General features: G+C 36.4%; 2 protein-coding genes across 2 annotated transcripts; one reads left to right on the top strand and one right to left on the bottom strand.

Annotated features, from left to right (window-relative positions):
- Positions 1 to 3,081: 3,081 nt before the first annotated feature.
- Positions 3,082 to 8,416, top strand: LOC139099204 (collagen alpha-1(I) chain-like). Its single transcript, XM_070651601.1, has 5 exons — positions 3,082 to 3,147; positions 3,705 to 4,239; positions 4,297 to 4,527; positions 4,580 to 5,901; positions 5,998 to 8,416. The coding sequence occupies exons 1-5, from the start codon at positions 3,082 to 3,084 to the stop codon at positions 7,345 to 7,347; spliced, it is 3,504 nt and encodes a 1,167-aa protein (XP_070507702.1). The 3' UTR covers positions 7,348 to 8,416.
- Positions 8,417 to 9,948: 1,532 nt separating this feature from the next.
- Positions 9,949 to 10,365, bottom strand: Srg3 (Sting-regulated gene 3). The gene has a single exon (XM_070651600.1). The coding sequence runs from the start codon at positions 10,363 to 10,365 to the stop codon at positions 9,949 to 9,951; it is 417 nt and encodes a 138-aa protein (XP_070507701.1).
- Positions 10,366 to 13,726: the final 3,361 nt, after the last annotated feature.

Below are 13,726 nucleotides of genomic sequence, written 5' to 3'. Positions count from 1 at the left end.
TTTAATTTGAATTAATAGTAAAAAAAAGCCCTACTTGTGCCGCATATGTGCTGTTGGCTTCTATTTATTTATGTTTATGGTATTTTTATGCAATTTTATATAAAGAAGATTGAAGAACTTGTCTGGTCAGTTTGGAGACTGTTCGGAAAGAAAGTAGCAATAGATTTGCATAAGTTTAGTAAGAGGATTTATGAGATTTAAGATTGATTTTTAAATTTGTTGTTGTGGTGTCTGAAAAGTGGAGTCTGTGGTATCGGGCCATATATAGGCAATTCTGCCAGCGCGAGACTAAAGCCTATGTGGCCGAGAAATGGTTAAACCGACCTAAAATTTCTACTACTTTTTTGTGAGTACGTAAGTTCGATTCCCATCAGAGAACGATGAGAATCAACATAATGCTCTGTGTTAAATACCACATAATATTGCTTTGGAAATCACTTGATAGCCATAATAGTTGCTCCATAGAAGAGCCTCTGCCATGGGTATATACGCTTGATTCTGCTTATGCAGACCATTTGATCTCAACGTGTCAATACTAATGTATCGTTTGATTGTTCAACCAAAATCGGCAAACATATGGTTCTTCGACGACGAGAAAACACTGTACTTAGAACCAAGAATCATATATTTGCCTATTTTTCCACTTAGCTGATTCTGTGTGTGGCGATCGGCTACAGATCTTATTCTCCATACAGTTAATTGGTACAAAATTACCAAACACGACTTAATTTTATGGACACGTGCTGATTTTTCAAATATTTGCTAAAAATTAACTAGAGTTTGTAATTTCAATGAATCATAATTAAAAAGTCAAGTTCCCAGTTTTGTCTCTTAATTATCGTTAGGTTTGCAAGTCTAACCATTTGTCTTCTTCTTCTCCAAAACTCCACGAACTACAAAACTTCAGAAACTACAAAACACCTAAGATGTCACTGAATACTACAAAACTACTTCCAACAGTTAATCCACTCAAAATCGTCAAATTAAAAATAAATTTGTAAAACAAAACACAAACTTCCTTACATAATCCATTATTTGCTGATTCAAGTCACTTATCGCGATAAAAATGCACCTCAGTCATTCATTCAACAATGAACTTCTTACTAACTTTTTTTGTTTTTTGTCTCTTTTCTTCTTCGACATCATTATCATTTTTCTTCTATATATTTATTTTTTTCATTATTAACACAAATGGTACCGGCAGCATATACATAGAAATATGTAAATAACAAAGAAAGCACAAAAGATAAAAGAAGAAATGAAAATATTAGGCATTAATGAATATTCACTATGCTTCTTACTTAAAATATCTATAACATTATGTGTGTTTGTTGTGTTTAGAAAATTACACTTATCTAGCTTTATTGGCTGTTAAATTAACAGCTTGAATGATTTATTATGGATAATTTTAGAAGTTTTACTTTCAAACTAAGCATAATGATATGGAATTATAACGATATAATGATCTGATCATAAATGATGTCGCTCTTTTGAAATTGGACTGGTCAAGCTGAGGGCGCAGTCGACTCGAATTTTATATGGAGCTGAGTAGTTATGTCCATAACAAATTCAAGTCGCATTCGAACTCTGGAGTCAAGTTTCACTCAATTGAACGAGTTTTGAGCTGCATGACAATGTCTAAAATGCTTAATATGCTAGATTCGTTCAAAAGCTAAGTGGGTGTTCTCCTAATAGTCCTACAAAGTAGGAAGTGTAGTCCATGCTGAGTTGGACTCTGAACTTCGTGAAGCTTCTAAATGGAGCTTTGTATCTGATTAGCAAACTATACACACGAAATTGGGCATGCACAATTATAATGATTGAAATACACATGATTCGGGTCATTTGAGTGAGTATGCTCATTGCTTCTTAATGGTGTATTAGGAACACTGGAACCATACTCCGATGTGGAGGCTAGGTTACTATGCAAATGGTAGTCAACTAAACCTAGGTTTCTTTTCATCCGACTCTATTACCGGCCTTATCACATCTAACTGGCAACCCTTAAAACTATCCTAATCCATACCATATAGATGTAGACCCCAATTGACATCACTTAATATCGACCCTTCCCTGAATATTTCATTTAATTGCCTTTTATTGCCACAATTTGTTACGGTTATTTGTTTTTATAGTAAATTGTTTGTGACTCTTCAGACAAACTATATAAAAATGTCAATAAAATATATTTTGTAAAATTCAGGAAAATATCAAGTATGTCGTAAAAATTTACGAACTGTGATGATTTAAGACTAACAATATTTTTTGTGAATTTCTGGAGGCGAAAGTAAGTTGAATTGAATTTTATTGAGTTTATTCAACTTTGTGCATGATTGAGAATTTGAGAATGTTGCTCGATCGATTTTTTGGATTTTTGTAAGTTTGTAGACAGGTTGAATAATGTTTCGTAGAAGCAGAATTATCTGAAGGAGATGCTTACAATCTGTATAGTATTATTCCCGAGTAACACAATTCCGGGAACCGCATTTTTGAAAATTGATCAAAATCAACATCATGGTGTTGTCATGGCAACTTCGCATCCTATGATAACATGGCAACTTAGCAAACACTCTGTGCTGTCCGTGATTCTATAAGTTGCTTGAGTTGCTTAACTACAAAGCATAGAAAATTGATTCATGGAATTAGCTCAAATCTAGGGTATGAAATATAGATTTCAATGAATATTCAGCTATCCAATGTAAAGCTACATCTAGGCACTAAAAATATTCAAATTTACCTGGAAATCTAATAACACTTCCTAGTAATCTATCCAATATTCAACACTATTATTTGATTCTCACAACTTCAATTCAACATCAACACGCCATCGTGTCAGTCATTTATCACATTTACGTCATGTGAACATATTCAAAAATAAAATTTAATTACTTTTCAATTAGCATTCAAAATTCTCATACTTTAAATTTAATTTTGTATTTCCTCTACCGCAAAAAAAAAAAAAACTTTCTTCCACTTCAGTTTCACTTTTCATTCATTCTGTTTTTTTATTATTTTTTTACTCTCTTGCGTTTCTGAAGTGGATATACAAACAATATTATTGTTCAAACGCGAGCGATCATAATGAGAAATGAGTCAGTTAATGTCAAAAGTAAATATACACAAAAACACTTTTACTGGGTCATTTGGGTTTGTGGAGCAGGTATTGGTTGGGATTGAGTGTGATTTGATTGCACATTGGGTTAGCAGCTTAGCTATTTGAGTATTTAGACCCAGATTGATACAAAGTTGTAAAATCGAGCATCTTCTAGCTTCTTGGAGCAGACTTTGAGCTGCATCTTCACGTCAATCGACGTACAAACTGATCCAAGAGTTGCCAAGTCGATACTGGCATCCAAAATCCCTGATAAAATCAGAATCAAACTACATCAGACATTCTTCACTCTAATTATCACCCATGATGCTTCTCTTACCTCACAGCATAGCATGACACCAAACCATTATATTGTACTACTTCCAAATTACTAACTGCTTCGCTTTCATTCCATATTTGAGGTTAAAATAATTGAATGATGAATGAGAATATGTAATGAGCTAGCAAAAGCATAAAGCACACCTTCCAAAAATTATTACCTGATGACAAGCTGAATGATTGAGTTTTCACTATTCCGCGTTTGGTCATTTGATGAAATTAGATTCAATTATAAGCATGACATTAACAATTCCTCTTCTTCTATTTTTTACAGATCTATCTTTTATGTCTCTTCTTCTTAAGCGTTAGTGCTGTTGTTAATCAAGAAGCACAGAGACGTGAAGCGCCAGCATTTCCACAAAGAGAATATGGACCACCACAACGACAACCAGGACCGGTTGATCAAAGACAAAGGAAGTTACATGCAATGCAAAGATTAATTGCTTCTATGAGAAATGGTGGACATAATGGACAAGCACGTGTTGTCAATAGACCACAACCAATTCCTGTAAGAAACACTTATGGACCTCCTGCACCTCAACCAATTCCAGCAAGACCACAACCAACTTATGGAGCACCTTCAGTAGCTGGAGGACATAGCAGTAGCAGCGGAAGTCTTGAAGCATTCACACACAATCATAATCCCGATGTTCGTTGTGATGGATGGATTCCAATTCCCGGACCTTCAATTGCTCATTCAGCTGGAGGTGCTGCAAGTTCAGGAGCAAGCATTGACACATCTTATGGACCACCAAATCATAGTTCAGGAGGAAGCTTTAATACACTTATTGTAGTACCTGAAGATACATGTGAGTATATCCATAAAGTTCATTTTTCTACCAAATTTTAATAATTTATTTCAACAGCCTTCACAAGTGGATCATCATCAGCCTCATCTGGATCAATTGACACATCTTATGGAGTTCCTCCAGAACCACGTCAGCCACAAAACAACTATGGCCCACCAGCACCAGTAGCTCCTCAAACTAACTATGGTCCCCCACATTCATTCGGAAGTGGATCTTCAAGTTCATCTGGATCGATTGATACATCATATGGAGTCCCAGCACCACCATCAAACCCACAAAAAGAATATGGCCCACCACCAGCAAATCCACAAAAAGAATATGGACCTCCACCATCATCAAGCTCTTTCATTCGGAAGCAGTTCGTCTAACTCATTCTCAAGTGGATCATCTGGATCATTTGGATCAATTGACACATCATACGGTGTACCACAAGAACCACGTCGACCACAAAGCAACTATGGACCACCAGCTTCTCACAGCAATCACGGTTCCTCACACTCGTTCGGTAGTGGATCTTCTGGTTCCTCAGGATCAATTGATACATCATATGGAGTTCCACCACCACCATCAAACCCACAAAAGCATTATGGACCACCAGCTCCAGTAGGACATCAAAGCAGCCACGGCTCCTCACACTCATTCGGCAGTGGATCATCAGGTTCATCTGGATCAATCGATACATCATATGGAGTCCCACCACCACCATCGAATCCTCAAAAACAATACGGACCACCAGCTCCAGTAGCATCTCACAGCAATCACGGTGCATCACACTCATTCGGAAGCAGTTCATCTAACTCATTCTCAAGTGGATCATCTGGATCATTTGGATCAATTGACACATCTTATGGTGTGCCACAAGAACCACGTAGACCACAAAACAACTATGGACCACCAGTTCCACCAGCACCACCAGCTCCAATAGCACCAGTACCAATTTCACCACACAACACTTATGGAGCTCCAAATTCATTTGCCAGTGGATCATCAGCTTCTTCAGGATCATTTGTTAATCAAGAAATCACTTTTGTTATTCCACCATCAGCTCCATCTGCACCACAAAATAACTACGGTCCACCAGCCCCACAAGTAATTCCAATTGCTCCTCAAAATACTTACGGACCACCTTCAAGTGGCAGTGGATCAGCTAACTCAATTCACACACCCGACTCATCTTATGGACCACCAATTATTGTTGGAAGTGGACATGCTTCATCTGATTCAGCAATTGCTTCAATTGGAAATACCTATGGACCACCTCAACCACCTCCAGCTATTGAAAACAACTACTTGCCACCACAAGCCCATACAAGTTCAGGATATTCATCATCTGGTTCCGTTTCATCAAGTGGTAGCTCATATTCAGGCCCAGCACCAATTGGACATTTGACTTATGGTGTACCACAAAATCCACAAGATTTTGGACCACCAGAATCATCATACGGACCACCACCAAGTGGACTTGTTGAATTCAAACACTCAGCTACACATGATGGAGAAATTGATACAATCCCAAGCCTTCCAACAGACATTCAATTGCCAAGTGCTGAATCTGGTGGACATTTTGATAGTGCCATTGGTTTAGTGTCATCAACTCTTGGAGTTTCTGGAAATAGCGAAGTAATTAAGTCACAAGCAATTCATGAAAGTCACACATCAGAAGTAAGTATACCTCACTTTTTCAACACCAATTCCAATAGAATTTCATTTCCCATCAATTCACACAAATTTCCTCATTCACAAATTCCCCAACAACAGGTGCAAACTTCAAATAGCTTCTCAAGTGGAAGTGGCTTTTCAGCCGGAAGTAGTGACTCATATTCAGCACCTCCATTGGACTCTTATGCACCAGGCAAATACCCATCAGGATATGCCGGAAGAAAGCCATCAGGTCCACCTTCAAGACCAATTGCTCCACAAAGACCTATTCATCATCCACCACCCCTACCTCCACAAAGACCAATTGCCCCACCACGATCAAACTATGGTCCACCAATTCCAACAAAGACAGTTAGACCACAAGCACCTCCACCAAATTTCCGTCCATTAAACAATCACGCACAATCAGTTGCTCATAGCTACTCATCGCAATCTCACTCAATTCAGCAAACTCCAGCTCGTCCAATTCGTCCATTGATTCATCGTCAGCCAGTTCCACAAGGATTGATTCAGTCAATTGGACAAAGTGTTCAAGCACAAGATGCACAACGAGGAATTTCACACGGACTTTCAGGCGGAAAGACTTACTTGCCACCACCAACAAATGACATTCCAATTCCACCAATGAAATTGATCGTCCCAAATCCAGGACCAGTTCAGCAATTCCAGCATCATGCTCAACATCACTCTCAAGCTGGCGGTGTTGCAACATCAAGTTCCTCATTCTCACTCCAAAACAATGATATTAGACATGTCCATGTTATCCATGACTGCGGTAAAGGTCCACAATTGTCAAACACATACGGACCACCATCAGGAGGATCTGTTCAGACATACGAAGCACCATTGGTTGGCGAATCTCATTCAGCTGTCTTAAGTGCAGGTTATGAAGTTCCAGCTCAAGGTTTGGAAATTCCACAACACAATTCAATCAACTTTAATCAACCATCGAACACTTATGGACCACCTTCAAATTCATACGGACCACCAGCATCAGGATCAGGACATTTGGAAGTTGTAGGACTTGAATCACGTAACAATGCAGTCGTTTCTGAACTCACACCATCAGAATCAAGAGACACACCAAGATCTCAACTTCCAGGTCTTAACAGCGGTTTAAGCGGTTCCGGACTAGATTTCATCTCAGCTATTAAGTCATACTCAATTGAAGTTCCACAAAATCAAGGTTCAGTCGGTAACTTCCAACTTCAAATTCAAGGTTCACAATCACATGACAATCAACTTGATGGAACTAATCATAAGCAAATCTTAGATGATGGACTTTTACAATCAATTTTGACAGCAATCGAACAAAAGCCAGCACAAACAGTGCCGCAAGTAACTGAAGATGCCGAGTCTGAACATACAGAAGCCAAAACATTCCTTAAGAGTCGCGAAGGTCAACAAGTGTTAGGAGATAAACCAATTGCCGATGCCAAGAAAAATTGAAATGTGACAAAAAGAGTTTCGACTGATAGGAAGTTTCAAAAATATGCAATCAAAATTTATTAGGTCTGATGAAAGTGCCATTTTCATTATGTATTGGAACCATAAAATTATAGACAGTAGATGGGGAAAGAGGAAGGAGATAGCAATAGAGATTAATAAATGAATAATGGCACTTTCTTCACCTTTTTTTACGTTTTCAAAACTGTTGTGTGAATGTGAATTTTTGTGAATGTTATGTCTGTTGCTTGATAATAAAATTTTATGGAGAGGCTGTCATCTGATTTTTTGGTGATTGAAGCGCATTTTAAATTAAAATTTTAAGAAAATTGCTCCACTTTGAAAAGTTTATTGCGATTTTTAAGAAAATTTTAAAGTAAATCAACTTGAAATTAATTTAGTGCTCAGCAAAAAAGTTAGAATCAATCAAGTTCCAATGCCATACCTTAAGAACTTTAAAGAAACCAAAGTGTCAAAAAACTCTAGTATGCAAAAATGCGCTAACCCAAAAAAAAATATCTCCATAAAACTTTTTCTTTATATCAAGTGAATGTAAAATATTTTAAATGCTGAATGCTGATAGTCAATAAGCTGCTTTTATTTATTATTACATAACTCTATCAAATAATAATCCGCTTAATTTAGTATAACAAAGTACGTTGAATGAGTCTTTTGTCTCAGTTCCGAAAATGAAATAACTGAATTAAATCATCATAAAAAATTATTACAATATCAAGTGGAAATGAAGCAGGAATAAAAAAAATATAACATTGTTTTTGTTGCCATAAAAAAAAATATTGTCTGCATTACTTATCTGAAATTTGCTTGATTTTTGTGTAATTGGAAAGTATGGAAAATATTTTTAGAGGAATTATGTAAATTGAAAAGGTTTTAAAAATAAAGATGAGATTTGAAGATGCTTTAGGAATTATGTAAAGTGTCATAAAATGGATTGAAAATTTGCTCTGAAAATATTTTTGTGAATATGACAAAATGAAAATTTTATGTTACCATCAAGTTTGTGAGCTAAAGTTTATGATGAGATTAATAAAGAAAAAAAAATTGAAAATAAATTAAATGTTTACTTTAATATTTATGAGGCTGATTACTCGAATGGACAGGCTATTGCTTGACTAATTGAGTGTCTACTTGAATGACAGAAGTCGGTTAATTGATTAAAAATCCGACAACAAGTCAGCGTGACTATGTCACGATGTCGAATTAAAGCCGAGTCTTAATTCAGATTTACTTTAATCGGTCTAATCGGTCGGATTTTTGATCGATTAATCGATTTGTGACATTCGTTCGAAGGATAAATTAGCATCGTGATGTGACTGAGTAATTTGAAAAGGTTCCATATAGAACATCATAAGTCCCACCTAAAACACCTTAGTTGACCTTACGAATAGACATACAACTTGTCAAACTGTCCAATCGAGTTCAAACCCGAATTTTATTTAGATTTATCATTTATTTTTTCAGATTTTTTTTAGTAAGTACATATTATGTGGATACTTATTAGGCGTCAATTTTAAGTCTTGGCCACTATGTACGAATATCATTTATCACAAATTATTAGAATTTATTCAAAATTGCAGGCTTGAAGCCTATAAGGTACATAAACTACAAGGTACAGCCCAAAACGAGTGTATTTTATAGTTCGTCCAAGCTGCAAACTTACAATCTTGCTGATTTCGGCTGTATCTTATTGTTTGCCCAAGGTTGCAGACTTATGAGCCTGCAGTTAAATGCAGATTTGGACAAACTCTATAAAATATTCAAAATATCATCAAAGTCCTCAAAAGAGACGTTCTTAACTGACCCCCAAAAAGCCATGCAAACTTCATACAATTCACCTCTTTTATGCACATCAATGAGAAGAAGTTATCTAAAAACGTAAAAAAAAATTAAGATTATGAAAATAAAACTAAAGACTGCAGTAACATCTTAACGTGCGGAAATCGGATGAATTATGAAATGGATTGAAAGAAAGAGAAGTAAAAAAAATTAAAATTTCTTTCATAATTTCTCAAAAGAAGACTTTTTTGTTGTTTGTTTCATTTTCCGCATGAGCAAGACGACGTCAGAATTGAATTGAAATTAAGGTTCATTGTATTATTTGTAATGAATATGAATGAAGCTTGCTTTTATTTTTGATGATTTAATTAAGAATAATAATAAAGAATTATAAAGCAAAAGGAGAGAAAATTTTAAAGAAAGAAAAACTTTTTATTGTTCTTTAAAAGCTTTTTTTGTTCCTTTACATCCCTTCGATCTCAAACCTCCTTTTTCCATTCATACCATCATTGTGACCAGCATTTCAGTTATTTTAATAATCGCAGAAATAGGGGAGAAATGAGTTTTTGTGAAGCTATTGTGGAGATGGTTTTGGAGCGCATTCTTGTCATTTAGGTCTGCAGTCTGTTGCTATGTCTTACTTTATTTCAGGGTTTCTTAAACTATGTTTCGTCACACCCTCCTGCAGTGGTGGTGAATCTTACATATTTCGCTCACCTTGTTTGTGAGCCTTGACCGAAAACGCAGACCGCATCCGGTTCATGGTAATTCCAAAATGTTTTGACGACACACTAGTGTGCCGAGATTTTATCGAGACCAAAATTTTGGAAAATTCTTAGTAGCCTCAGTCTCAATCTCAGTCTCAATCTCAGTCTCCGTCTCAGTTTCAGTCCCAGTCTCAGTCACAGTCACAGTCACAGTAACAGTCACAGTCACATTCACATTCACATTCACAGTCACAGTCACAGTCACAGTCACAGTCACAGTCACAGTCACAGTCACAGTCACATTCACAGTCGCAGTCACAGTCACAGTCACATTCACATTCACAGTCACAGTCACTGTCACAGTCACAGTCACAGTCACAGTCACAGTCACATTCACAGTCGCAGTCACAGTCACAGTCTCAGTCTCATTCTCAGTGTCAGTGTCAGTGTCAGTCACAGTCACAGTCACATTCTCAGTCTCAGTCTCAGTCTCAGTCTCAGTCTCAGTCAAAGTCATAGTCTCAGTCTCAGTCACAGTCCCAGCCTCAGTATAAGTCGCAGTCTCAGCCTCAGCCTCAGTCACAGTCTAAGTCTCAGTCTCAGCTTCAGTCACAGTCTCAGCCTCAGACTCAGTATCAGTCTTCTAAAGTTCCTGTTTTTTGAATGCTGAACATCATAACTGAACTTGACCCTTAAAGACAGCTAAATTAACAGTTCAACACACCCAAATTACACCAACCACCCATCATAACATCTCAAAAATCCAGCATCAGACAACAAAGTATGAAAGAGGGATGGACAAGGGAAACGATCATTAATGAATGAATTTTTTTTTTTTCAAGTTTCTCATTGTGAGATTCCCTTTTTTTTTGTCAATGAACATTATCTCCAACATCGAAGATAAAAATGACTATGAAAAAAATTCAAAGACAATAAAAGAGACATCATCATAATTATTATCATAGAATTTTTTTTTCCTAGCTCCTCATTTCTTTAATTTTTTTTTGCCATCGTTTATGATGTTTTAATGATGATTGTGATAAAATGTGATGGGTTTTTTCTTAAAGAAGAGAAAGGGCGAAGGAATGGAATGAGATTGGATTTAAAGAACTTTGATGGACATGCTTAAAGATTTCTAGAATTAGAGTTGGGGTGGTGAAATTGAATGCCTGAAATTTAGAGACCCCGATTTTATAACTAGCTCGAATAGCAGAAATCAATTTATCAATCGAGAATCCAACCCCATGCCTGGTCCTGACCCGGTGTGAGTCTGATTCGGTTTGAGTCTGATCCGGTATGAGTCTGACCAGGTATGAGTTTGACCAGGTATGAGTTTGACCAGGTATGAGTTTGACCAGGTGTGAGTTTGACCAGGTATGAGTTTGACCAGGTGTGAGTCTGAGCAGGTGTGAGTCTGACCAGGTGTGAGTCTGGCCAGGTGTGAGTCTGACCAGGTGTGAGCCTGACCCGGTGTGAGTCTCACAATATCAGAGTCATGCCAGCCTTGTATCAGGTTTCTGATCGCTTAATCGACTTGCGCTATTTGTTTAGATGATTTACTTAGTTAATGTCTATTTAAAAGAAATAAAAATGACCTCCAGATGCGATTAGCTCGAATGGCGCAAGTCGTTAAATCGATCCAAAATACGTCATCAAGTCGGCGTGACTCTGGCATGGCGTCGGATCTATATCTCAACTCTGTCTCCAAACTTGAAATTTACAATATTTTTCCAAAAAAAATTTGCTAGAAAAAATATGTCTGTCAAGCTACGACATTTCTGCTCGATAATTACACAATTTATCGCTATAAAATTACAGTTCCATCTCATAAAAGCAGCAACAACAACAACAAACCAACATACATGAAAAGAATATTTTTCATCCATATTTATCATCCTTCAACGCTTATAAAACTTTCAATTACATCCAACATGAAGAATTACATTCAGCATTACAAAACGAAAATCATCATCTCATGGCATTCATTTCCCTCATATATCATCATCATTTTATGTCATGATTTTCGTTTAGATATGATGGCTTCTTTACAGTCTTTAAGATGTCATGCTGGAAGGGCAGTGCAATGGATGAGAAAAGATATTAATTATAGATACTGGTAATCCTAAATTCTCTCGCTACAATGCTTATGATGATGAAAATAAATTATGTATAAATCATTCCTGTAAGTGACAATAAAAGCTGAGATGTTATTATTATATTTTGGTTTTATGATGGATTCATAGATGTGATGTTTATTGTTTCATTTAAACATCATTAGCAGGATTATTGTTGTGGAGACATTATCGGGAAATTAATTAAAGTTACTAGACTTGAATGATGTGGAGTTTAAAATCTAGGAATGTTACTGATTTCAGGTACTGATGTCTAATTATCAAATTCATTAGAGGCTGCTCACTAGTTACGTAACACTAAAAACTGTCTTTAATTCACCTACGAACCCCAGTGCCATACCTACGCACTCAAACCTAGGCCTACAGTACAAAGTGGGTTCTTGACCATTTCTTTGAGGACATTACTATCTGTAGTGTACAAAGGGAGGCAGTGAACTACGTTCAATTGTATAAAATTTGATCATTTTGCCAATGCGAGTCTCGAACCCAATCACATGGGCACTCGGTCGGTACACACTGATTAGGTTCCAAAAACTGAACAACTTCGCAATCGCGCCACTTTAACTCGCGCGTACGGCTGTCACTCCAACGTAGAATTCAATTGGCGTTAGCAAATGTATCAATCATAAAGCTACTGTATTATGTCACTCGGGTCACTAAATATTTACAACAGTTACTTAATTCCTTGGCTGGGGCACACAAGAGCCCATTGCTGCGCGTAGGAAATGTCTGACAACTCTATCCTTCGAAACCTTTTCCAGTTCAAGATATTAAGGACTCTAGCATCCTTTTCAACACATCCAATCCAAGAGTTCTTCGGTCTTCCTCGCAATCTTTTAAGGTTTAATTTTACAAATCACTAAAAATATTTGAATTATACTCAATATTATTTCAAATATTTGAAATTATGAATCAAATACCACAAAACCCATCAAATTCAACTGAATCAACTTAGAAATCTAACAAAACCTGCCATAACATCATCATCACCATCATAATTGACTTTGAACAAAGCACTTCAAATCGAGAAACTTTATCTATGAAAAGTTGTGATAGTCAAATATTTATTGTGTGAAATGTAAAGGTAAACACACAAATACAACATTTTTGACACAATGACCTGGAAATGAAGATAGTAACACATCATGAATGATGATGATATTGATTGTAAACCTACATTACGAATGGAGATATCAATTTCATTGATGTCTGTGTATTACTTAAAAGATGTTGGAAATTTGTGGAAGTGAGATAAATTATTTAGTAATTTGATTGGATTTGTTTAAGGTTGAAATTTATGTAGGAACTGTTTATGAATAACTTACTTACTTACTTCGATGTCCGTTGAGATCAACTGTAACTAAAGCTGGTTCTATCGGTAGCCGGCTTTTGACTGCCAATTGCCAATACCATCTTATGAACAAAATCAATGGAAAAATGGAAATTATTTTTAGATACATGACTGTCGTTCCCTATTTATGAATGAACTTTTAAGTTATTCTTTGTCACCATGGACTTCGTAAGTTAGGAGCTCAGGGAGGATAGCAACCTGAGAAGCACAGGTTCAAATGTATTCTGGTTCCTGACCAATATCAGATCAATCGAGCGGCACAATGAGGTAAACCGCATTATTTTTAGTGAAAATCCTTCAAGGTGACATTAGGGCATTTTTTAATCTTACTGTTAATAAATCTACATGGCGGTGATTTAGAAAACACATGGACTTTATGGGTTGATAATGTCATG

Source organism: Chironomus tepperi, unplaced genomic scaffold, assembly GCF_022539635.2.
Source record: "Chironomus tepperi strain 1889 unplaced genomic scaffold, CSIRO-AGI_Ctep_v1 contig_465, whole genome shotgun sequence".
Classification (NCBI taxonomy): Eukaryota; Metazoa; Arthropoda; class Insecta; order Diptera; family Chironomidae; genus Chironomus; species Chironomus tepperi.
This window is presented reverse-complemented; position numbering and strand designations above follow the sequence as displayed.

Bases quoted from the DNA above. Each gene is read 5' to 3' on its own strand.
- Srg3 (XM_070651600.1), bottom strand. From the start codon at position 10,365: ATGACTTTGACTGAGACTGAGACTGAGACTGAGACTGAGACTGAGAAT.
- LOC139099204 (XM_070651601.1), top strand. From the start codon at position 3,082: ATGAGAAATGAGTCAGTTAATGTCAAAAGTAAATATACACAAAAACAC. The intron at 4,528-4,579 runs GCCCACCACCAG...ACCATCATCAAG, and splicing joins AAACCCACAAAAAGAATATG to CTCTTTCATTCGGAAGCAGT. The intron at 5,902-5,997 runs GTAAGTATACCT...CCCCAACAACAG, and splicing joins ATGAAAGTCACACATCAGAA to GTGCAAACTTCAAATAGCTT.